A 24,583-nucleotide genomic window follows, 5' to 3' on the forward strand; every position below is an offset into this window, starting at 1 on the left:
CTTTTCACAGGATCACCAGCTGGAGTCAAAACCTTAAACAGTTGATCATTCCATATCCACCATGAACTCAGAACACTAAATGACTTTCCCATACTTTGATCAAGTATCTCTGTCAATTCTTAAAAGAATATGGACAGTTAGAGAGCAAAGAAGTGACCAAAGAGAGTAAATCTCATTTCATTCCCTTTTGACACCATCTTCCAGTATCAGAAGGTTTCCTCAGGAGAAGCATAAGAAAAAACACAGCTGGCACTGCTGACCCTCAGAAATGCCACCACAAGATACATGTACAATGTATATAGTCCATGAAAACACTACAGAATTTCAGTGTGAAATTAAAAGACTTGTCACAGCTGGGTTAACTAAGGTGACTCTGTGAGCCAGTCCAGTCAAATTACTCTTATGGTTAAGAAGGCTGATGACAAAGCCCTTCTGGGTGCTACTCATCCAGGCCATCAAAGCACGAGGCTGGCGGTCTCGGTCTTACCTGGCCTGCTGCTGCAACACACTCAGGTCTGCGCGTGCCATCTGGGTGGTGTCCTTCTGACTCAGGAGCACGGCTGAGGAAATAACTGGGACAGGGGGCCTCACTGGGTGCAGAACTAGGGGAGGCTGGGGGTCCTCATGCTTCCGCAGGTTACTTAAAACTCTTTCTTTAGCTGAAAAACAATGAAGTCATATTTCTGAATAATAGCTACTAGCAGGTCATAACGTACTGCATAACTAGTCTATTAGCTTCCTAAAGAATGCTAAAGATCTGAAGAACAGTTATTTAAATCACCAGAGCCCTAAATGAATAAAACCATCATCTTTCGTTACTTGAGAGTTTTGAGGGATCCCCCACAGGCCTAATAATATTCTACCAGGAGCTGAGAGCTCAGAAGCATGTGTTATGATTAAATAAAATTCCGAGCCTCAAAAATTCTTAATGATAGTTAAAGAGCTACAGCTCGTGATTTTAAATTACCACCCTAGACAGTTTTGCATGACATGTTAGGTGTTTGGACTTGACACTGGTGTAAAAGGGATCCAGTGAATGAGTCTAAGCCAAGTTTCAGAAAGATGGTAGCTGTCATCCGGACAATGGACTAGGGGAAGGGGGCGGGGAGCCCAGTTAAGCATTTAATGCAATCATCCAGATAAATTTCATAGGAATAGGAGAAAGAGGAATGGGCATTATGGGATAAAGCTGAGTGAAAAATCTTACATTGGGCCAAGGTTCATACAGGAGGCCTGAGAACAGTAGAATTAAAATGAACAAAGACATGAGCATAAACTCCTACAGATCTTTTATTTCTGCAGTCATAGTCATTTATTCGTCCATTCATTCATTTATGCATTCACTCAAAAAATGGTTTATGAGTCCAAATAAGAAATTAGCCACCATATAAGAAAAATAAAGGTAAATAAATGTCCATCTGTACCATGCAACTTTGCACTGGATCGCACATGGTCTCATACTGGTCAACCCAACTTAAACGTTTATATTTCTGTGCTTAGTTCTAGGCACACAGTAGGTGTCCAGTGAATTTCTATCTTCCCTTCCTTTCTCTTCACTGCACTATTCACCTACCGCACAGCTGGCAGTGACCGAGGAACGGGAAGAAAAATGCTGCCATATAAGATAACAAAGGTCAGGAGAGGTCCAAGGAACTTCAAGTCAATTAATCAACAAAGTACTTAAGGGACCACTATGAATTTCCGATCTCATTCCAGATATAGCGTTCAATTTTCTATTCTTGTTTAGAAAAATTAAAGAAAATTTAATAGCCATGACTTTACTTGGCATAAGAAATCTTGTATTGTTTGTAACCCAAACAGATGGAATTTAACATTCCAAACAGGTCAAGTTCAAGACCATCCCTTATAGCTGGGGTTTTTCCACTAGAACTGCCACTCTGCACAGAATTCAATAAAGCTGGATATTCACTACTGGGTAAGGCTTCTGACTACGTTCAAGTTTCTTTCAAGCAATGTTAGGTCATGATTCTAAGGCAAAAAAGGAGGCTCTTTTTCCAATAAAATATAGCTTATCATTAAAAAAAATCAATGGTGATTCTTTAAATACAAAATAAAAGACAGAAAAAACTTAATTCAGAGCACTGACAACTATAATCACAACTCTGGACCACAACTGACAAAAAAATTATGAAGTCAGCCAATAAATTTAAAACAAGAAACTGGTGTCATAAGCATGCAATCATCTGTGAAGTGCTCCTGAAAAGTTTCCCACAATCACAATTACAAGTTCAATTGTTTCATATAACCATCATCTAACCTGCTATATCATCTGAGAAAAAATGAAACTTATTATTTAAAAATCTAGGCCTTAATTTTACTTAGAACTGCATGCAACCTGTACTGATGGCCAAAAACAAGACACGTGGTGAAGAGCAGGGTCCCTTCCCAGCTTTGTGACTCGGGCAGGTGACCTCACCACCTTACCCGTCAGGGTCCTTACCTGCTCAGAGGGGATAACTCTCACAGGGTTGTCGGGAGGACTGAGTTAATGCTAAGACAGTGCTGGGAATAAACTAAGGGCTTAATAAATTACTAGCTTAACTCCAGAGAAAAACAGTCTTTCAGGGCCATGTTAGGAAATGTGAAAGCACCAGAGATGCTAAGACACAACCAGAGACACACTCAACAGCTTACAGATCTGTAAACACAGCTCTTCCTCTTATTTAACAAACTTTCAGGAATAAAAAAATGAGAATTGATATGGTTGGGTTGAGGGCAACTTTTATACTTTCCCCTACATTTTTTGCTATATTGCTTAATTTTTTTTTCAATGCACTCATATAACTTTTATAATAAGAAAAAAAAACCTATTATTATTTCAGGGAAAAAAGGAGGGGAAAAGATGTTGGAGGAAAAAAAAATTAAGAGTCTTAGATAACACTGTCCATCTGATACTCAGCACCTTTGATATTGAGTAGGACCATGCACCCCTGCCCCCTCCAACCCCTGCTTCTTATTTATCAAAAAGCTGAGGTCTCCCAGGCCTTCCTGAGTCATAAAAGAGCAGGCTCAAGTAGCTGATGGTTAGGACAACAGTCACAGACTCACTGTCTGATGCACAATCCTGAGCTGTTTTACAGATACTGTAACTTACTGTAACTGCCACCAGAAGGGAGAAGCTACCTGCATGATGACCAGGTCTCTTCCCCAGCCTCCCCTTCAGTAATCTTGTGAACTGTGACCAAGGCTGTTGCCCACAGGGTCATACCCCTACCCTCCTCTCCTCAAACAGAAACCAAGTACTCTTACCTAAGTCTCAGGAGGCAGCCTCGAAGAGAAGAAACAAGAACTGGTTAGAAATAGTGAGGTCCAAGATGGCAGAGGATTTGACTGCCAGGGGCCCTCGCCCCTCGTTACAGGCTCACTATAGTGTGTTAGCATCCTAAATGACACTCACCAGCGCCATGACCGCTGACGATTGCCAGGACAACAAGAGGAAAAGCCCACTCAAGGACAGGAAAGAAAGGTGACTGGTTCCAGCACACCCGGAAGGAGGACACGATGGCAGAACCTTCCAATAGAAATCCACATGGTCCAGCCCACAGCTGGAGCTGTCTCCACCGGCCACCTTGGCTGACGGCTCCCTGCGCAAGTGCATCTCTTTCCTTTTCCCTTCCCTTGAGCAATAAAGCAACTTTTCACTTTGTCCCTCTGCCTCTGCTTGCAAATTCTTTCACAGCCAGCAGCTAGGACCCACATTTTGGTGGGCTTCCTAATTCAGGGGTCTCACTACCCCGCTAACACCTTCATTTACAGATGAGTGAATTAAAGCCAAGAGAGGTTCTTACTTTTCTCTGATCACACAGCTAACCAGTTGGTTAGTGGCAGAGCCGGAACAAGAATATATTTTGGCCTTTCTCTGAATCATCTCAGTGCTCTATTACACTACATATTACAATATTTTGTTCAACAATTATATGTACAATTTTCTTATGCCCTACATTTTTAAAACATATTCAGTAATTTATTTCTTTTCTAGGAAGAATTTTTTTTAAGTTTTTGCATTTTTTAATGATTTCTTTGTGGGGGGGGGGGGGGTGTTTAGGTTTATTTATTTATTTAATTTATTTTTTTAATTTTTAATGGAGGTACTGGGAATTGAACCCAGGACCTCATGCATGCTAAGCACACACTCTACCACTGAGTTATAACCTCCCTCCATATTCAGTAATTTAAATTAATAAGTGATCCCAAATATTATTTTCTATTATTTTTTGTCATAACATATGTCATCAGCTTTTGCAGGTTAAATGAGCTTTGGTGGCCTGGCATAGAAAACCAACTGACAATTTATAAAATTGTTTCTCTAGGAAAACTCACTGTGAGAAGCAACCAACTTAGAAATTTTGATCCATTTGTATGGTAAGACTTTCAGATACAGAGGAAAAGAGCTCATGAAAGAAAAAGACTTCTGAATTTTAAAACTACGAACCGAAAATAACTAAATTCTAAGTTGTACTTTACATATTGTAAGTCAATTTAAATGTCTTTTTAAAGCATCACGGAGAAAACAAACTACCAACATACTTAATCACTTTCCCAATACCAACTTACAGCAAAATACAGGGGACAGAAAAACACATGAAACTGTACCACCAGGATATAATCAGCAAGATCCAGACCGCGGGGAAACCCTAGGGACCGCAGATGGAGCCATGTCTCAGTGTGGGCCAAGGAGATGTAACCAGAAGGTCTATGAGCAGCTTCTTGAAAGAGTTCTTAAAAGAGGGAGGCCCCTTCCTGCTGAATGGAATGCAAATGCAACAGCTTAAGCTTAAGCAGCTGTCTTGAGCCTTAAGTGGATGTCACACACGAGGAAGGTAGGGCAGCAAGACAGCAGGAGCAGGGGTCCTTGGAAGGCTTTCAGGTTATGAAGCTACTGCTCTGAACCGCCTGCCTCCACACTTCTTTTACATGAAAAAGTAAAACAAATCTCTATCATATTTAAGCCCTAAATGTTTTTGGAGTTTCTCTCATTCACAGCATAATCCAACCCTAAGTGACAGACAAGTTAACAACGAAGTCCTAAAAAAGCAATTCTCACCGAGGGATACACAGTGTGAATTTTAACCTTTAATGGCTCTGATTCATTCATTCATTCATTCACTCATTCATTCATTCAAAGGGTCTGTTGTTCACTCATGTAACTCACCCAACAACGGATCAGTGAAGTCCAGCTGCACTGACAGACTGCAGGGTGTGGAATGGGACTCCAGCTTGGCCTGCATCCACAGACCAATGGTTTCCTGAAACTCGTAATGTATGCGCTCCATGTTCAAATACTCCATCCACAGGTCCTAGAACGGAACCACAGGACTTTAACTTTCAGAGATGAATCATATATTCACATATAAAACTATATTACTATAAAGTGAACCAGTAAGTTTCAACATGAGATGGTCCATTCCAAGTTCTCCAAGCATTAGGATGGATCACATTTAAAATGGGCACCCTAACAATCGTAGGAACCTTAAGACTTTTTGATTGTGTATCACATTTGGAAAAAATCACACACACACACACACACACACACACACACACACACACACATATACTACTGAACTTGTAAATTATAAGATATAGGTAAAAAACAGAAATTTTAAAGAGCTAAAAATAAATATACTGAAAATAAATGGATCTGGATTATATCAAGCCCTAGGTCCCAATACCAGTTCACAGGACATACGCGGCACAGAAAAACATATTAACATACTAAGATACAATCAGCAAAATTCAGACTGTGGGCAAACTCTGTGGACAAGCTACCCAGTTTCTTCAACAAATAAACGGCAATTAAAAAGGATTAGGGGAGAACCCACAGATTTAAACAGATTCATAAGAACTGTCAACCAATCATAAAATGCAGGCTCCAGTTCAAACAAACTGTAAAAGTAAATTAAAAAAAAAATACTTTGATGACATTTGTGAGATAATTGGAAATTTAAACACTGTCTAGATATTTGATATAAGAAATTATTATTAATATTTTTCAGGTGGAAATGCTTTGGGGTTATGTGGTTTTTATCCTCATCTTTTAAAATATGTTATCAAACACTCTAGGATTAGCTCCAACATGGCATCTCCAGCTACCCAAGCTATGAACTTGGGAGGCCCTATACATCTCATCTACCCTACTATGGTTCAACCCTAATCTAAAAATCCTATTGATTCCACTGATTCTTCTTTAATATAGTTTTAATTTGTCCATTTATTTAATCACTCCTGCTATTTCAACAGCTCTCCAAAGACTTTGGAAAAAGACTTCCTGCCGATAACATTCTCTCTGCCACACCCCATCACCATGCCTTCCTTTCAACCTGACAGACTCCCATTTGTCTTGCAGGGCTCAGTTAAAAGGTCACACTCCAGCAGCCATCTGAATCAGGTGCCATTCCCGTTTCCACAGCACCCTGCACGGTCCTCTCCCACACTCTTTATCACCAGATATAATCATTATTCAGTCCCCTATTTGATCGAAAGCACCTTGAAAGCAGGGACTATGTCAGGTGTCTGTTTCTACCTTGAACAATAGCTACCTGACACCTTAAAGGCATTCAACAGATACTCATGGAAGTGAAAGGGCAGAAAACTAACAAGATGACCACTGAGCTGTTCAGGCCAGCCCTTCTAGCCAAACTGACCTTATGACTAACAGTCTCCCCTCCCTGTGCACTCTTTTCTTAGGGTAACTTAGCCTTTTACTCTAGAGGTCTTGAAAGAAGGCTATGGCGTGAACCTCAAGAAAATGGGCAGACCCTCCTCAGTTCCTCGGTAACAACAGCAAGTTCCTATCAAGGTGAAAGGAATGTAGCCCCTTCTCACACCCTGTTATCACGCTCCTGTTCCCACTTTTCTATAAAACCCCAAGACCCTTACCCCAAGATGGGCTCACAGTCTTCAGGGCGTTCGCCTGCTGTGACTCCCTTTGCCTGGCCAAGCAACAAAGCTGTTCTTTGCTATCCTCCCAAAACTCTGTCTCCAACTCTCAATTCGACTATCGGGCTACAGAGCCTGGTTTTTTGGCAAAAGATGGAAGGGAAGAAAAGAAGAAAGCAGAGCAGAGAAGAAGGAAGGAAAACAGAAGGAAGTCAAAGACATCTACCCAGAGATGAAACAGTGTATACGATGTGGAAGCAAGTAGATGTAAAGATCCAAATTAACGTCTCTCAAGTCTTAGAGGATCCTACATCTCATCCCAGTGCTGAGGTCAATGCCCCATAGAGCTCAGCCTCTAGGGAAAAAAAACTGAACAGGAGAGATACGTCTATACACACAAACACACACACACACACACACACACACACACGATGGTTATCAAAAGCTTAGAGAAAACTCAGAAGTTTTGGCCTAAAAAAAGACCATAGATGTCTTTGTTTGTGCATCTGGGAGAGAACAGCTTAGAATATGAGAAGACTAGAACTGACTGTCTCCAGAAGGGCAACCAAAATGTGACACCTCCAAGTCAGTCATCTCCAAAGGTGAACAAATGGGAGCTCCCTACCTCCTCCTGCTATTAACTTCCTGTGTAATGCATGACTCTTGATAAATCCTTACACTGAACTTGCCATGGGAGTAGAAAGGACTGCTTCAAAGTGTTCAGCTGCTGACAATTTAAAACAAGGACGAATACTGTCAGAAGAAGGCTGTGTTTACGAGGCTGCAGAAGGTCCCAGAACAAGCTTCAAGCATTCGGGCGAGGCTTGAGATTCAAAAGGAAACATCCCCTCAATACAATCACATATTTTCATAAGTGATTTTATATAGTGATGAAACCACAACAACAGTGACCACCCAAATGACCTCATTTCCAAATCAATAAGGGGTTTCACCATTAGATTATAAAAGTGACCAATTCAAACTGCAGCCGGATGTGCTGGAAGAGACACTGCCGTGGTTTTTACCTGCTGATTCTGCATCACTTTTGCCAGCCTGTGGGTATCATAGTGCTTTGGCAGAGAAGGGATATACGTATCTCCTTTTTGAAAATTCTCATCTTCTAGCCATAATATATAAACATTGAAGAGCCTAAAAGAAAAAAAAACATAATTATATAAAATGTTAAAATACGTGCAGGCCAATGAAGTTCCTTACATCTCTAGGAACACTGGCACTACCGTATAAAAGTTCAGAAGCACATAATACAGAAAATGTTTCCAGCAACCATCACACGCCCAAGAAGGGCCAGCAGGGGATAAAGACAGGTCACAAATCATTTCAACATGATGCAATAATTGCTTAAACAAAAGGCATGAAGAAAGGGCTCTGGGAACTGTATTACTAAAGTAGGGTTAAATACAGTCCACAGAAAAAAATAACTGGAGAAGGTGATTTTAACACAGACCAAGGATCTGAATTGGGAGCTTTTCTTTCCTGGGCAATCCAGTCACAGCGAGCCTTGGTGCTTGGAAAAATTCAAAAAACATTCAAATAAACACAATTTCTGTCTTCCAGAGAAAACATTAAAAGCCCTTTTAAACTTATGCATTGGAAGAACCTGCCAGCTTCAGGCTCAATGACAATCTCCTGCCTCAAGGAACCACAAGTAGAATTCACAGCACGTATGCACCCTGTTCTCATCAAGAAGAGAACAAAGCTAGGCTTAAAAAGAAAAAAAAAACTTGACTTTCCAGTAAAAACTCCTCTAAAAATTTAATAATGTTTCCTTTGTTTTTATTTTGTTTTGTTTTACAAGGAACACAGTCCATGCGAGTTAAGATCACTGGTATGTGAAGCAGTTATTTGCAGCAACAGGTACCAGAAGCGTCTACAGCACACGAATTACACACAAATAAACCAGGTGGCGGACCAGTGGTGGGACTGGGCTTTACTCAATAAAGTGGAAAAATACCGCCTTTATCTCCATACCAGTCTGTGCTGGAAGGGACCAGGGACAGGGCTTTGAGGCTCTTAAAGGGGAGGGGCCAGGATGGAGCTCCCTCCCAGCTTCTGACTCGATTCCGTGGCAAGTTCACATTGTGCCAAAGGAGGGCAGGAGGGAACATCAAAGACTTTCCCAGCTGACTGAAGCATTCAAAGACAAAGCCTTCCCACTGGTTAAGCCCAGCTAAAAATAAGTTTCCCCTTAAGCAAGTCAGAGAAGGGGAGAGATCTTTCTGGAGGCTGAGAGAAGCCCTAAGGCTTTGAGGTTAAGCAAGCCTGAAGCCTCAGTGCTAGGTCGAAATGCTGGGTTTCCTAAATGAGACACTGTGTATATAGGGTTAATTATTAAGAGCCGTTTTTATTAATTAAGTCTTATTTATAAGAGGAATGTCTGGTTCATATCAAGCTTACAGATGAAAGGTGGAGGAACAGTGTGAAGGGGACGAAAACTAACTTCAGAGTTCTTAACTTTTGGGGGCAATGCAAATATTGTGCCTATTTTTAGAAACAGTTTTGGGAGATTAAGAATCCACTGCACCCCCAGTAGACCCCAGAATTCCCTTGAGGGTCTATGAACCCCACTTAAAGAACCTTGCTTGAGGTGTCTGTTTCTTTCAGAGAGCTCTCCTAGCAGGCTTTTCTAGCTGTTAACCTGCCATGACCAATTGTTTTGATTTGTTTCTGATATTGAATAAAGAAATACAAGAGGACACCAGCCCTCTGGTTTAAGAATTTTCACTCAGACTCCAGGCACCTGCTCATTCACGTCTCATAAAAACATTACAAGATGCAGACCTGTCGCCAAAACCACCTTCCGCGTTCAATCTAACAGGTTAAAAGAATACATCCAGCAGTTTGTAACACAAATCACGGCTCAGCACGGTGCCTGCGCTGCAAACAACATAAATGGCTGAAGAGCCAACCTCACGAGCTCCGTGTGCAGCTCCGGGGAGGTCAGGTAAGCGGCGGGGCCCGGCTGGCTCGCCGGCGGCCCTTCACTGCCCTCTGCTGGGACGCGGAGGGCCTTGCTGGCCGCGTGGTGGAAGTCAGCCACCTCAGTCAGGCGCCTCTTCATTTCTTTCAACAAGCTGATATGAGCAGGGCTTTGAAAAAACCTTCTTCCAATACAACCATCTATGGGTAACCTTAAAAAATGCAAGCACAGATCACAACAGGGTCAACGCAAGCTGCTCCTTCTAGGTGACACAAAATTGCAGTCAGTTACCAAGTCGACTTCTTATGGCTGTGTATTTACCTCATTAAATTAACACATATTATTTCTATCTCAATGGTTATCGTAAGGCTCCAACAAGATGGCATAAATGAAAGCAGCTTTTAAAAAGAATGAAACGTTATGCAAATTCAAGATACTATCACCACTTTGTACAGAAGACATTCAAGATACTCTCTGCTCCTGAACAGCCTGCAATCTGGCAAAAAACAGACGTGATAAAAGAATCAACATCTGTCTGCTTCAGCGGAGTGAGTTAAGGGAGTGTGGTGAACCCGGAATGGAGCTGAAGCCAGACAGCAGTGGTCAGTGACAGTGGGCAGGTCCAGCTGGCCAGAGTCCCTTTACTCCCAGCGGAAATGCCGGACACCCCAGCCCATCCACCCCAGGCACAGCCTGGCGTACCCATCACAGGTCCCCTCAAATAAGCCCCAAGACAGTCACACAAGCAGCCTCGGTTTGGGACAGTTTCTCTCCCTTTGCATCTCCAGAGGCTCTCTGCTAATCCTTGCTCAGTTCCAGGGTGTGGCCTTCACCACACTGGGTTTGGGGGTGGTAAAGAGAGAGGGCTGTCACAAGATACCCTGACCTCAGAAAAGGTCGAGTCTAACAGATGTGAAACAGGACAGGAGAGAGGTTCCTAGTCAGAGAACGACTCTAACTCACACGCCACAGTGTGACAACACAGAGCAGCAGAGCAGTCAGTGCAAAGGCAGGAACTGATTCACGTAAAGTACCACCCTGGGTACCATACCCGTACTGTGGTCCTGGGCGGTGAAGATACAGGAGGAAGAACTTCTGCCAAATGAGCGGCAGAAGGGGATGGTCGGAAGGCGTGACGAGAGCCTGGTGGGCCCAACGATAAATCAGCAGCCTCTGGAGGGAGGGGACGATGGGGAGCTTCAGCTGGGCCTGGGCTTTCTACAAAAGAGGTGCGGCTTTGAGCAACCATGAAACAACCACAACTGCAAGCAGTCACCTCTTTCTATGTGATCCAAATGAAAACATTTTGTTTTCAATTCAGTTAAAAATAAAAAAGTCACATAAACCTTACTTCTCTAACCCACTAGCTAACACTTTCACCTTCTTAGTAGCAAGATGTGAGGCAGCTTTTTAGGGGTTTTTGGCAAAAATTTCACAGAGCCCAGAATTGGAATGGGTCTTGAGCATCACCTCATCTAATTTTGTTTCCATATAAAACACTACAGCACAAGGGAGTAGAATAATATGAAAACCAAACTAAATTTTACTGTCAAAGTTTATCTTGAAAATTCAGATTTTAAATGGGCTTTCAAGAATGATAAACTCCTTGACAGGCTCTGAAATCCAAAAGCAAAGTGCACACTATAGGACCCTAAAATAGAAGGTCTTTAATTCTAAAGCCTTATTCCAGACTTTCCCACACTTCATAAAGTGAGGCTAAGGATCAGCTAGGGAGTTTTTAAAAATAAACTCCTGGTCCCACTCCAGACTCAGAAACTCAGAAAATGGGGTCCAGGAGTCTGCTTTTTAACAAGCTCTCCAGGGGTTCAAAACAATGGCAATCCCCTCTGTACATGCAATGAACACAGCCTCAAACTATTAGGTTGTGACTCGCAATGTTAAATTAATCTTAGGAAAAAAGTATATACTTCAGTTAAACCATGTTAAGCATTAGTTTGGTCATTGTGTTTTCCAAACAGTCGCAACAAAAGAAAACCCTTCTGCCCAAAAGCTCTAGGGGAATCCGTCAGCATCCAAGTGTGAACCACCTTCTACCACTCAAATGCGGAACCGCTATTTGCACCTTCAGAGCCTGGTCGGGGCCGAACGCAGCGTTTATGACCAGCTCCCCTTCAACAACTCTTCGGAGCTGGGAGTCTTCTTCAAAGATGGATTCCACGTTCAGGACGGTCCACGCAAACCAGACCTACAGTGACACCAGGCAAAGGCGAGGGGGATGAGCTGCTGACTCACACAAAGCACATGCTGATACGCCACAGATCAACATCTTTTCGGTCATAAATCTCAAAAATTATTTATACTGTCTGAAATTAACACACAGTTTTGTTTTGCTTTTTAAACTTTTTTTTTCAGATTTATTTTATGAGGGGGAGGTAATTAAGTTTACTGATTTATCTCTATGTGGAGGAGGGACTGGGGATTGAACCCAGGACCTTGTGCATGCTAAGCATGCGCTCTACCACTTGAGCTATACCCTCCCCGCCAACATATAGTTTTTATACCTATTTCTATTCTTATAAATTTAGACAAAGTAGGTCACTGAAAAATGTTATGTTCCTTTGGAAAGGCTACTGTAGTAACAGAGGATGTTAGTTCGCTCAACAGTATCTAGTGGGCAGGTCGTGCATGCAGAGGGCAGGAAAGAGGACCACATGTGAGCTCCGACCTCAGGAAGTCTTCCATTGACCAGAGGAGACAAGACTAATATATAAGTAACCAAAATGTAAAGTGAGAAGTATGAGTATTAAATCAGGGGCCAAGTGCTATGGGAAACCAGAGGAGGAAGGGCGCGGTCAGAGAAGGCAGCTACATCAGAGAAGGCTCAGCTTGGGGCCTGGAGGGGAGGGCATGCCTGGTAAGAGCATCAGTGAGGCAGAGATGGGAATGCCAGAGATGCACGCAAGGTGGCAGCACGGAGTGTGTTTCAGCTGGCCCACAAGAGGTATGAAGAGCAGGAGGTAAGACTATCATAGGAAGGTGACAGATGTCACCACTGATTTAAGTGACGCACAACTGGACACACAGTCTGAGAGGTGGTAACAATAATGAAAATAATGCTGTTAATTAATGATAATGACAACAACCGTAGCAGCCAACACCTGGGAAGCACTGTTCTGAGTGGTTTACATGGAGGTGTGATCATTATTCCCATTTCACAGACAGGGAAACTGAGGACGCAGAGGTAAGCCAGCTGCCCAAGGCACAGCGCTAGCAAATAGTACAACTGAGACTAAAGCCCAGGCGGTCTGGCTCCAGCGCCCGCTCTTAACCCTGCCCTGCTGCCGGCCGGGCTCTGCAGGCAGGCAGGTGGAGTCTGATGTGGAGCTGTCTGACCCTGGGGCGGCCGCTTGACTCCAGGAACCTCAGTTAACTCCTCTGTGAAACAGGAGCAGCAGTGGTACCTCAGCAGGGAGCTATAGTGAGGATTAAACGGAAAAGGATTCTTACACATAGTAAGCGCTAAATAGATGTTAGTTATTTTAGGTTAGTAGTAATGTATCAATAAGGATGATAACAATATTAAAGCTCACAAAAATAACAAACGGTCCGCAGTGGACTGCCTACCTGAGTGGACGTGGCCAAGCCCTCCACAAAGGAAGGGGTGATGTTGCCGGCAACGATCCAGCTCACCAAGGAGGAGAGGAGACTCCGGTCACAGTGGTACCCCAAAGCATTCTTCACCAGGGAGAGCATGTGGAGTAGAGAGAGGAGGCTTTAAAAAACTGAATCAATGAGCTTTTCAAGAATATTAGCAATCATCTTACTATAATGGAAGATTCTGGTAAGATACAGATTTCTGTCACTGGCCACCAGCAGTGACAGTCCCAGGCAGCACGTTATAGCCTAATGTAACGAGCAGGGCTCTTCCTGGGGGTCCTTCGTGTGGCTTTACAAGGATGTGAGCTAGCAGGCTATGGTTACTGGGTAAAATACCGCTAAGACAAAGCTTAAAAAAGGCAACAGCCAGAGCAGGATCGAGAAAAGTGCGTGCGGGAACCTTCCCAGAAGGCTACTACCTAGCTGATGACCGAAAGATAAATTCTCTAACAGGTTCACCTTATGTTGCTGGTAGAGCAATTTCTGCACACAGTCTTCCTGCATCAGCTGGAAAGCTGTTTTACACAAATGGTCCATGAGGAAGAGGATGGGTTGTTCTCGGTACCAAAGATGTTGGCTTATAAGAGCTTGAACCCAGAACTCCAATACAGCAACCGGGCCCACTTCATTGGGCTGAGTGCTTACAGAAATGTGGGCCTACGGAGAAAGGGTCCAGATGATGTGAAAGGTTAATAATCAGCCTCTCATTTTTAAAACACTAACAAAACCCAGATCTGTTAACTCTCTTGGCCAAAAGCACTATGGCAAGTGCTCTGAAATGACCAACACACGGATGTGCTGGCATTTGGGGTCTGATTGGGAAGGTGGGTGGGGATGGATTAGGGTCCGACTAGGGCCCTGACCTGGATCATGCTGTTGAGAAGCTTCACGTTGTCGCCATGGCTGGCTCCCATCAGGTGCTGAGCCACCTTGTGGGTGACCTGCTGCGTGACACCCTGAGGGACACCACTGTCCAAGTGTAGGAACAGGAGGAGGTGTGACAGAAACCTGCCAAGTACACAGAACAACACACTTTACTTTCTACTCGGAAGCAACAGAATTTCCAGTGGCTCACTGCTTGTGAGAAAGCAGAAAAATATCGAAGTGGTCCCATTTTGGGGCCAAAGCTCAATTTAGGGATTCTGATAAATCTTCAGGAATTTCAGAAGAACAAAGTTTTCCAGTTCACCGTGGATTAAACCCGCCCACCTGCAGACGTGCAGTGAACAGACCTAAGAAGTACAAACACGTGCAAGTGAAAGAGCCACTCTGTCCCCTCCCCACTCCCAGACAAGAGCAGAGGTGTCTACAGGATCATTCTGCAATCTTTTGCTGGTTGTCAACTCCACACAAGGTGGCACGTGGGGGATTTGGGAGGAATACATCACCGCAGTTAAGTCACAGACGTGCCCTCAGTTCCCTGGATGCACCAGGCTCCCTCCTCTCTCAGGGCCTTTGCCTGGAACACTTCCCCACACCTAACCTGGCGAACGCCTACTCATCCCTCACGTCTCACCTGCAATGTCCCTTCCTCAGAGAAGACTTTCTGACCCCTCCCCGCCATCTAACATATGTCTATTCCATTATTCTCTCTCATAGCACCCGCTGTCTTCCTTCATGGTCCTTCAAATTGGTAACTGCATCCTGAGGATGTGGTAACGTCCTGCGTGCCTGAGGGCAATGCCCAGCCTGCTTTGTTCCGCACCGCACAGACGGGGGCAGCGCAGAGGCAAGAGATCAGCAGTCAATACTGCGGAATGAGGGTGCCTCCCATTTCACAGGCGGCACCACGCTGGCCACACTGCTCTCCAGCAGAAAGGAAACAGGAAGGGCACAGTAAAGCCCTAGGGAGTTCAGAGGACAGAGCCAGTGCAGGCATTAGAGGGGAGAGGGAGAGACACAGAGGAGGAAGCACTGGAAAGAGCACCTAGACAGACCACCATTACTCCAAGTTTAACAATTAGGGGGGAAAAATAGACCATTCGATCTAATTTTAAAATCTCTTAAAAATCACAAAAACCTAAAGACAATTAATTAAAATCGCATCAGGCAAGCATCATTGTCCTTCGCGTGCATCACTTAATCCTTACACCCAGCCTATGTGAGAAACAGTAATACCTCATCACACAGATGAAGAAACGGAGGCTCTGAAAAGTTACGGAACTCACCTGCGTTCACACATTAGTGAAGTGACAGACTGGAGACACAAACTCCCACCTGACCACCCTGAAGCCATGTGCGAACCAGAACACAAGTGCTCCCAGGCGCGCTTGGTGCCTAGGCTGCTAGTTTTAAACTAAAAGGTTCTTAGGCCCAAATCCACTCGTACTGAGGTAGGATCCTCAGGGAAGGAGCCGGGAACTTGTACTTAATAAGCTCTCCCAGGTGTTTCTCATCACCAGGCAAGTTCCCGACACAGTTTGAAATGACACACAACGAGAAAACTGCAGTGTCCCCCTTGTGCCTCTGGATGTACCACATGTTCCCCTCCACAGAGGGCCTCATCTCTCCTTTCCTGGCGCTTCAGAAGGCCCCAGCCAGGTGACCTCCTGCCTACCCCCGGACAGGTACTTCTCTCCCCGCCCGTGTCCTCACTTGTGCTCTTCCCCAGCCTGGCCCTCTCCAGACTCTCCTCTCACCCTCTATGGACACTGGAAAGGTCTTGCCTTGCCACGTCCTCCCCACTGGCCCAACGTCGACATGCACTTCAAAGCTCAATTAGAAACCCACCTCTTCCATAAAGTCACATTGGTGGGCCATCTGCTGTTTCTGTTCACAGAGCATCCTCTGTCTCCTTTCTGCTAACACATCCTTTCATTAAGGGAATGGTCCTTCCTCTATGCTGTATAGAGTTGGCTGGTGGAGGGGGGAGTGGTTCTCAATACAGAATCCCTGTACACCTTCCTCTCAGGACTGGTCAGTCCCACTGGACACAGCGACAGGCTCAGGGAGGGAACATGACTAAGTCACACCAATCAGGAATCATTACAAGGAATAATAGATAAAGAAAAACATTCGCCTTTCCCAGGGGAAATTATTGACACTCAGTTCTCTCTGTAGCCATGTACTTTCATTCCCCTGGAAAAAGTATGTCTGTAAGAGACGGGCTCAAAGAGAGAGAAGCCAAGGGACCTGAGAGGGCAGATAAACAGAAAGAGAAAGACTAACCCAGGGCCTCTCAACTTCTCAACCACTGGCATTTTGGGACAGGGAATTATCGTGAGGGGCTCTCCTGCGTATTGTAGGATGTTCAGCACCATTTCTGGCTTCTACCACTAGATGCCAGTAGTGGCCTCCCCCGCAACCTCCCCCTCCCAAAATATCTCTAGACATTAACAAATGTCCCCTGAGAGTCAAAATCCTCCCAACTGAAAACGGCCACTTTAGAATGATGGTAACCTAAGTTACCAAGAGCCATTTTTCCCAACCACATGAGTTGATACATTCCCTTCCTGGTAAAATAAGGCTGCTTTGGGTTTTCATCATATGCCATTAAGAATCTTGATTAATATCTATCCTTAATTCCTTCCCTCCCTAAGCAGCTATTTCTTGTACCATAATTCCGTATACTTTTACCACACACAGTTGGCTCTTGAATACATGGGGTTAGGGGTACTGACCCCTCACACAGTTGAAAATCCACATGTAACTTTTGACTCCCCAAAAACTTAACTACTAACAGCCTCCTGGTGACCAGAAGCCCTACCGATAACATAAACAGTCAGTTAAGACGTATTTTGCATGTTATATATATTACAGACTATATTCTTACCATAAAGTGAGCTAGAGAAAAGAGAGTCATAAGGAAGAGAAAATGCACTTACAATACTGTACTGTCTCTATCAATACTGTAAGTTTACATCATCTGTCTACAAGATGAATCAACTGTCAGTACCGACATGGACACTGCCTTATATGATACAAAACACTGTGAATATTACACACATTATTATTAACACTAGGCTTCAAAAATGAAAAGACGATGCAAAAAAGAAATTTGTATTTATTTACAGGTATAACAATTCATGCACTGCTACTGAAGAAGCAGCAGTAAGACTGCTTTAAGGCAGCCAAGGGTAATCAATATGATTGCTTCACAATCACCCAGCCTATACACTATGGAATGAATCATTATAAAAATTTTACAGCAGGGAGAGACTATATAGCTCAAGTGATAGAGCACATGCTTGGCATGCACAGGGTCCTGGGTTCAATTCCCAGTACCTCTTCTAAAAATAAAATAAACCTAATTACCTCCCCCCAGCAAAAAAAGATAAGTAATACAATAATAAATAAATAAAATATTTTTTAAAATTTACAGCAATATAGTATAATCATATTCATAATACAGTATTGGAAACACTACATTTTTAAAAACCTACTTACTCGTGATGATACACTGACATGTAGTTTCTCCAATTACAAGAGCGAGAGGCATACTGTACAGTTGGCAAAACTCTTTGAAAGCAAAGTTATAAAACAGTAAGAAAACTAACACATTATTAATTCCGTATGAAATGTCACTCACCTCACACCTACATAAGGATATCTAAGCCTAGGTGATGATCACACAAAACATCTCCTACAGCTCTTGCCGTATGGCGATGAGCTTTTCACAGGAAGACACACACATAGCCACTGTACGGCATAGTATTTACTGTTAGTAAGTGGCAGAAGCTCCTCATAAAGGTCTTCAATTTCATCATCTTCACACTGAGTAGGCTGAGGAGGAGGGAGAGGAGGGGTGGGTCCTGCTGTCTCAGGGGGAAGAGGCGGGAAACGGTGGAAGGGGAGACAGGAGAGGCAGGCACACTCGGCGGAAGTTTTAGAAATCCATCGGAACTTCTGACTTCTTTGCCTTTTCATTTCCCCAAAAACGTTTCTATACTGTATCAGTCCTTTTTCCACCAGTTGCTTTAGTTTCAGTGCCTGTACTGTAGAAGGGTCCATATCACAAGAGAAGTCAAAAGCCATCTTGAATAATCAGAACCTTCCGCCATGTGGTCTAATGTTAATTTGTTCTCTGGCATTGCTTCTTTTTCTTCCTTGTCATCTGGCACCAGCTCAGAAGCTCCCACCTCCATCGAGTTATCTTCTGTTAATTCCTCCAGTGTGATGTCTATTATGTCTTGAATTTCTCCAAGATCCGTATCTTGAAACCCTTCCCCCACCCCTGGCCCCAACTTCTTTGCCACGTCTACAAACTCTTTCTTCTTTTTTTGAATTTGTTATTTATTTATGGGGGGCAGGGGGGATTATTTATTTATTTATTTTAATGGAGGTACTGGGGATGGAACCCAGGACCTCGTGCACGCTGAGCGTGCACTCTACCACTGAGCTACACCCTCCCCTCAACAATCTCTTTCATGATTTCCTGCATTGACTTTGTCATAAATCCTGTAAAGTCATGCACAACATCTGGACACAGTTTTCTCCAGCAGGAATTTATTGTTTCGGGCTTGATGGCTTTCACAGCTTTTTCTGTCACAATGATGGCATCTTCAATGGTGTAATCCTTCCAGACTTTCATGATGTTCTGTCACAAACATCTTCCATGGTGTTGACAATCCTTCCCACAGAGCGCCATGTGTAATAAGCCTTAATGAGCATTATGACCCCCTGACCTACAGGTTGAATTAGACACATTGCGTTTGGCACAAGAAAACTACAGTGATGCCTTCGGTGTTAAATTCATGGGGTTCTGGGTGGCCAGAGGCATTGTCTATTGTCAAAAGAACTTTAAAAGGCTATCCCTTACTGGCAAGGCACTTCCTGACTTCAAAGACAAAGCATTGATGGAACCAATCAAGAAAAAAAGTTCTTGCTCTCCAGGCTTCTTGTACAACCAAGACTGGTAGTTGGTGCCCATCTTTTCCCTTGAAGGCTCGGTGGTCAGCAGCTTTACAGGTAAAGGCAGTCCTGACCATAAACCCGACCGCATTTGCACAAAACAGGAGAGTGAGCCTGTCCCCTCCTGCCTTAAATCCTGGTACTCGCTTCTCTTCCTTATTATCCTGGTGCTCACTTCTCTTCCTTATTAATAATGTCCTTTGCAGCATTCTTTTTCCAGATAGGGCACTTCTGTCTGCATTAAAAACCTGTTCAGACATCCTTTCTCCTCAATGATTTTTTTTTAATGGCATCTGGGAAATGACCTGCTGCCTCTTGGTTGGCAGAAGCAGCTTCTCCTATAATCTTGACATTGTTTAAGCCAAACTTCTTTCTAAAATTATCAAACCATCCTGTGCTGCCATTAAATTCTCCAGCTTCAGAGCCTTCGCCATCCTTCTGCTTTAGGTTGTCATACAATGATTCTGATTTTTCTAGAAACATTTTAGAGTCCATAGGTATGCCTTTCTTACAGCAATCCTGCACCCACATAAAAGCTGCATTTTCAATATGTGATTAAAAAGTATTTCACAAAAAGTGCAACATTTTGATGCCTGCTGGTGTAGCTACAGTGACAGCTCCACAAATTTTCTTTTCTTTTTTTTTATGATGGTCTGTACACTGGATTCATTGATCTTGGAATGACAAGTGACCGCAGCTGCAGGCCTCAATCCACAGTACATGTCAAGCAATTCAACTTTTTCTTATAAAGTCATGACTTTCCTCTGCTTCTTGGAAGCACTTCCAGCATCATCAAAGGCACTTGTTACGTGTCCCATGGTGTTATTCAAGGTTTACAGTATTGCACGAAACATGATGAAAATGATGCAAGAACCACAAGAGGTCACTTTTTACTGATGTGCAATCTACTGGAGAGACAAACTGCTCCCTCAGAGATGACTAGCAACATACAGCGTTTTAAGAGGATATTCAACGCTTGAACTCACTGTGATAGAAACAGGAGGTGGCCATGAAGCCACCACGGTGGTACAGTGTGTACTACGTTACTTTAATGCGGTTATAAGTTAATACTGTGCCTTCACATTTATTTACATTTCTCTTGGCTGTGAATGACACTATATATGGTCTTTAAGTGTTTGTGTGTGTAAGTTTTGATAAATTTTAACTTTTTTTTTTTGAGGGGGGAGGTTATTAGGTTTATTTATTTATTTACTTAATGGAGGTAGTGGGGATTGAACCCAGGACCTCGCGTACGCTGAGCATGCACTCTAGCAATTGAGCCATACCCTCTCCCCGATAAATTTTAACTTTCTATAACAGATTTGTGTATATTTTATGGTAGTAAATGATAGAAGAGACTAGTATCCACATATATTTTATACATACATGACATACTTTTTCCCTAATTTTTTCAATATTTCTAGGCTGCAAAGTTCATCTGTGAGCTTTTCAAATTATCACAAATCTCAAAAAAAATTTTCCAGTATATTTACTGAAAAATATCCTCATAAGTGGACCTGCACAGTTCAAACCTGTGTGGTTCAAGGGCCAACTGCAACGCAAATGCCATCCATACACCCCAGCATGGCCCTGCTAATATTCTGCTTCATAACTCTGTAATTACCCCAAAGTCTTATTTTCTCAACAAGATTATGAATGTCTCACGTGATAAGCATTTTCCTCTGTATCTTTTCTGTTTGTAATATCACCCTTTAAACACTGCAGGCAATAAAAAGCAATGTGTTTTGATATTGATACCACAGCAAAGCCATTTGCTGCTCAATGTCAGAAGCACTGTTCAGAGTTTCGGGGAAACAATCACTCTTCAATGCTAATAAGCTATAAGCGATCCAAAATTAAATGACAAAGGGAAATATCTTCCACGACAATAAAACAATAACATAAAAAAGATAATTATTAGATTTTCATATTAGATGTTCATCACTCAGCATCCTAAACTAGGCAGGAAGTTCTCTGCCTCATAAAAAATACACTGTTGAAATATCATTCCCTATATTACACTTAGAAACCAGAGGACACAGTCATTCTGTACTTGCTGGGCTGTTCTCTACTTACTGGTCATTCTTCAGAAGGTAACACTGGCAAGGGTAGAACAAAGGCAGAATCTTATCCAGGACGTGGACCACTGTTCTCAAATGCCTCGACTGGACCAGAATTCCCAAGAGTGGGATGCCTTCTTCACAGAACTTCACAATGCTACGGAAAAAGAAAAAGGCAATGAGCAGGCAAGGCAGCCAGTTCATAAAATGACGTCCTTCCAGTGAGCTATCAGCCTATGTGCTACCTGCATCATCTCAGGTCTCCAGCACCTTATGTACACCCACACTTCACACAGAAAGACTAGGATCAGGACTCTACAAGTATAAAGGGACTTAAAGTTCGCCTATATTTTCATTTTATACGAAAGGAAGGTGAAGCATCATGCCCCAATTCACACAGTTTCCTGAAACAGGGTCTAAATGAGAACCCAGGTTTGCAAATGTCTAGTCCAGAGCATTTTGCTTCTCAAACTGTGCTTCGTCCAAAGGTCACGAGGCTCTCACTGTCTGTGTATTCCTACAAGGTATTATAGCAAAGATTCAAAAGTGAGCTCAATCTGTCTGTACAAACAGGCAAAAATTTTCCGAAACCAATGTGGCACAGAAAGTTACTTTTTTTTTTTTGAGTCCTCAGAGAATCTACCTTAAGAAATAATCTCAGATAGGAAAAATATGATAGATGACCCATGTAAAAATGTACTTCTCAGAATTATTTATAATTGTGAACTCAGAGGCATAAATGACATGGTAAATTTTGGAAAAATCCATTCAACGGGAGTATTAAGAATAATTTTAAAAGAATGCATATGGTGGCCAAGGCATTATGGAAAAATACTTCTGCAATAATGATAGTAGGAAAAAAACATAAAATTTTATACTTCTGATTATAACTACTGGTAAAAAAAAAAAGAGTTATACAGACAGGGAAAAAACAGATGATATCACACCAAAATGCTCGTGTATTGGAGTGCAAAAAGTGAGTGGGTTTTTCTCCGTTTTCCTAATTCTATAGTTTGGTTACACTGCTTTAATTTAGAGGGAAAAAAACCTGTTGAAAAAATAAAAGTAATAATGCAGATTATGCCCTAAGGAAGCATTTACAGCATTACAGGTGAAAAACAAAGGATCTATAAAATTACATACACATTATAGCTCTAGAAAAGATCCAAGGAAAACATACTGAATAAAAATAAACAGAAAAAATAAGCAATGTTTTATTAGGATGAGAAAGATTCTGGGTGGTTTTTTTGACTATGGTTCTCTGTACTGTCTATGAATTTATATTCATGTATAAGTTACGTTCTGTGTACGCTGCCCCCAACTCTAAGCCCATTCATAAGACTGTTTTCAGTCAGTTCTAGTATATATTCGTCCCAGATGACCACAGTGAGTTCAGCCCCAAAGAGAAACACTTATTCTCACTGTCACTCAGTATCCGTGAATAAAGTGCTGCAGTCCCAGAATGAATATAAGAAATCAGAGAAATCATGAAACAATTAAGTTCCAAACACTACACTCAAGTAATCCATAAATAACACGCCAGACACCATCTAGGCATGTTAATGTTTCATAACGCACTGAAGCCTCATAAAGTAAGTCTGACACTATTATTGTTCCCATTTTATAGATGAGGAACCTGAGGCACAGGGAAGTGTGAATGACACTAGGGCTACTAGAAACAATGTGCTGAGTGTCTCCCAAAGGGCTCAAATAACATCTCTCCTCTTCCTGGTAGATCAATTCTGCCCTCGTTTACTTTCAGATCTGTCCATAATTGGGCTCTACCAATCTACCTGATGACCTCCATTCACCAAGAGGAATCACAGGCTTCAGTCAGGAGTGTTTTCCCATCACTTTCCCTCCTCCCCCTCAGATACCTGGTGCTCCTTCCCACAGTCATACAATGAAATACTTACTATGGGTGGCGGGGTGGTGAAGGGAGAAAAGAAATAGGTAAGGGAGCTTAAGAGGTAAAAATTTCCAAGTGCAAAATAAACGTGTCATGGGTGTGAGATGTACAGTGTGGGGACTGTAGTCGATAACTATGCAGTATCTTCGTACGGTGACGTATCAGAAGTAGACTTATGTGGTGATCAGTTTGAAATGTACAGGAGTATCTAATCACCATGTTGTATAACAGAAATTAATACAGTGTTATAGGTCAATTACACATTAAAAACAAACAAACAAACTCACAGAATAAGAGATCAGACATGTGGTCACCAGAAGCCAGGATGGAGGGGAAGGGGGAGCTGGATGAAGGCAGTCAAAAGCTACAACCTTCCTTATATAAGACAAATAAGTACCAGGGACGTGATGAATGACATGATAAATATAATTAACACTGCTGTACGTTATATATGAAAGTTGTCTAGAGAATAAATCCCAAGAGTTCTCATAACAAGAAAAAACATTTCTATTTCTTTGATTTTGTATCTACACAAGATGAGGAAGGGTCACTAGACTTACTGTGGTAATCATGTCACAGTGTACATAAGTCAAGTCATTATGCTGTACACCTTCAACTGGTACCGTGATATATGTCAATTATATCTCAATAAAACTGTAAGAAAAAAATACCCATGAAGTTCAAGTTCTGGAGATATGAAGGTGAACAAGACAACGCCCCTACCATCCAGGAGCAAGCAGCCCCCGAGGAGAGGGAGAGAGAAACTGACACCAGGACACGGCAGGCTGCTCAGAAGTGACAGGTGCCTCAGGGCGGGTGTGGGTGGCCCTTGGACGGAATCTTCAACACTGCGGGCACGCGGCATCACCACTCTGCTCCTTAGCCTAGGATGTCTTCTCTGATTAAGACTCCTCTCCAAGCTTAGCTCCTCCCTGAAGGCCTCCTGCTCTAATGATCTCTCCTTTTTTTAAATTCTGCTCATATTCTGAGAGGTCCTCAGTCCAGGCTGTGCATTAGAATCACCTGGAGAACCGGCCCCCAGATCAATGAGATAAGGATTCTCACTCTCTTCCCTGTATTGGCAGAATCACTTTTGAAGTGATTCTGAAGAGCAGCCAGGACTGAGAAGCCATGCTCTACCCGTAGCATCCAGCTCATGATGATACCCTTCAGTACTGCCAACTGTTTTATGTCTCCCATGTCCACTAAGCTGTCAACAACCTGGGGACAGCTACCCAACAGTTCTGTATCTCCCCTACTTCATCACACAGGCTGAACACTAATAGCTGACAGGACACCTAAGCATCCCCC

At 42.8% G+C, this 24,583-nt stretch overlaps 1 protein-coding gene across 1 annotated transcript in view; it reads right to left on the reverse strand.

Annotated features, from left to right (window-relative positions):
• The window catches only part of EPG5 (ectopic P-granules 5 autophagy tethering factor), a 107,394-nt gene that overhangs the window by 41,280 nt on the left and 41,531 nt on the right, over positions 1 to 24,583 (reverse strand). The window contains exons 17-26 of the mRNA XM_072952286.1: positions 21,380 to 21,520; positions 14,317 to 14,461; positions 13,913 to 14,110; positions 13,421 to 13,531; positions 11,919 to 12,041; positions 10,887 to 11,053; positions 9,825 to 10,046; positions 7,923 to 8,046; positions 5,174 to 5,318; positions 488 to 659 (exon numbers count right to left, since the gene is read on the reverse strand). Of these exons, the coding sequence (XP_072808387.1) occupies positions 488 to 659; positions 5,174 to 5,318; positions 7,923 to 8,046; positions 9,825 to 10,046; positions 10,887 to 11,053; positions 11,919 to 12,041; positions 13,421 to 13,531; positions 13,913 to 14,110; positions 14,317 to 14,461; positions 21,380 to 21,520 (1,548 nt within the window). The remainder of the gene's footprint in view (positions 1 to 487; positions 660 to 5,173; positions 5,319 to 7,922; positions 8,047 to 9,824; positions 10,047 to 10,886; positions 11,054 to 11,918; positions 12,042 to 13,420; positions 13,532 to 13,912; positions 14,111 to 14,316; positions 14,462 to 21,379; positions 21,521 to 24,583) is intronic.

This window comes from Vicugna pacos, chromosome 30 (genome assembly GCF_048564905.1).
Source record: "Vicugna pacos chromosome 30, VicPac4, whole genome shotgun sequence".
Classification (NCBI taxonomy): domain Eukaryota; kingdom Metazoa; phylum Chordata; class Mammalia; order Artiodactyla; family Camelidae; genus Vicugna; species Vicugna pacos.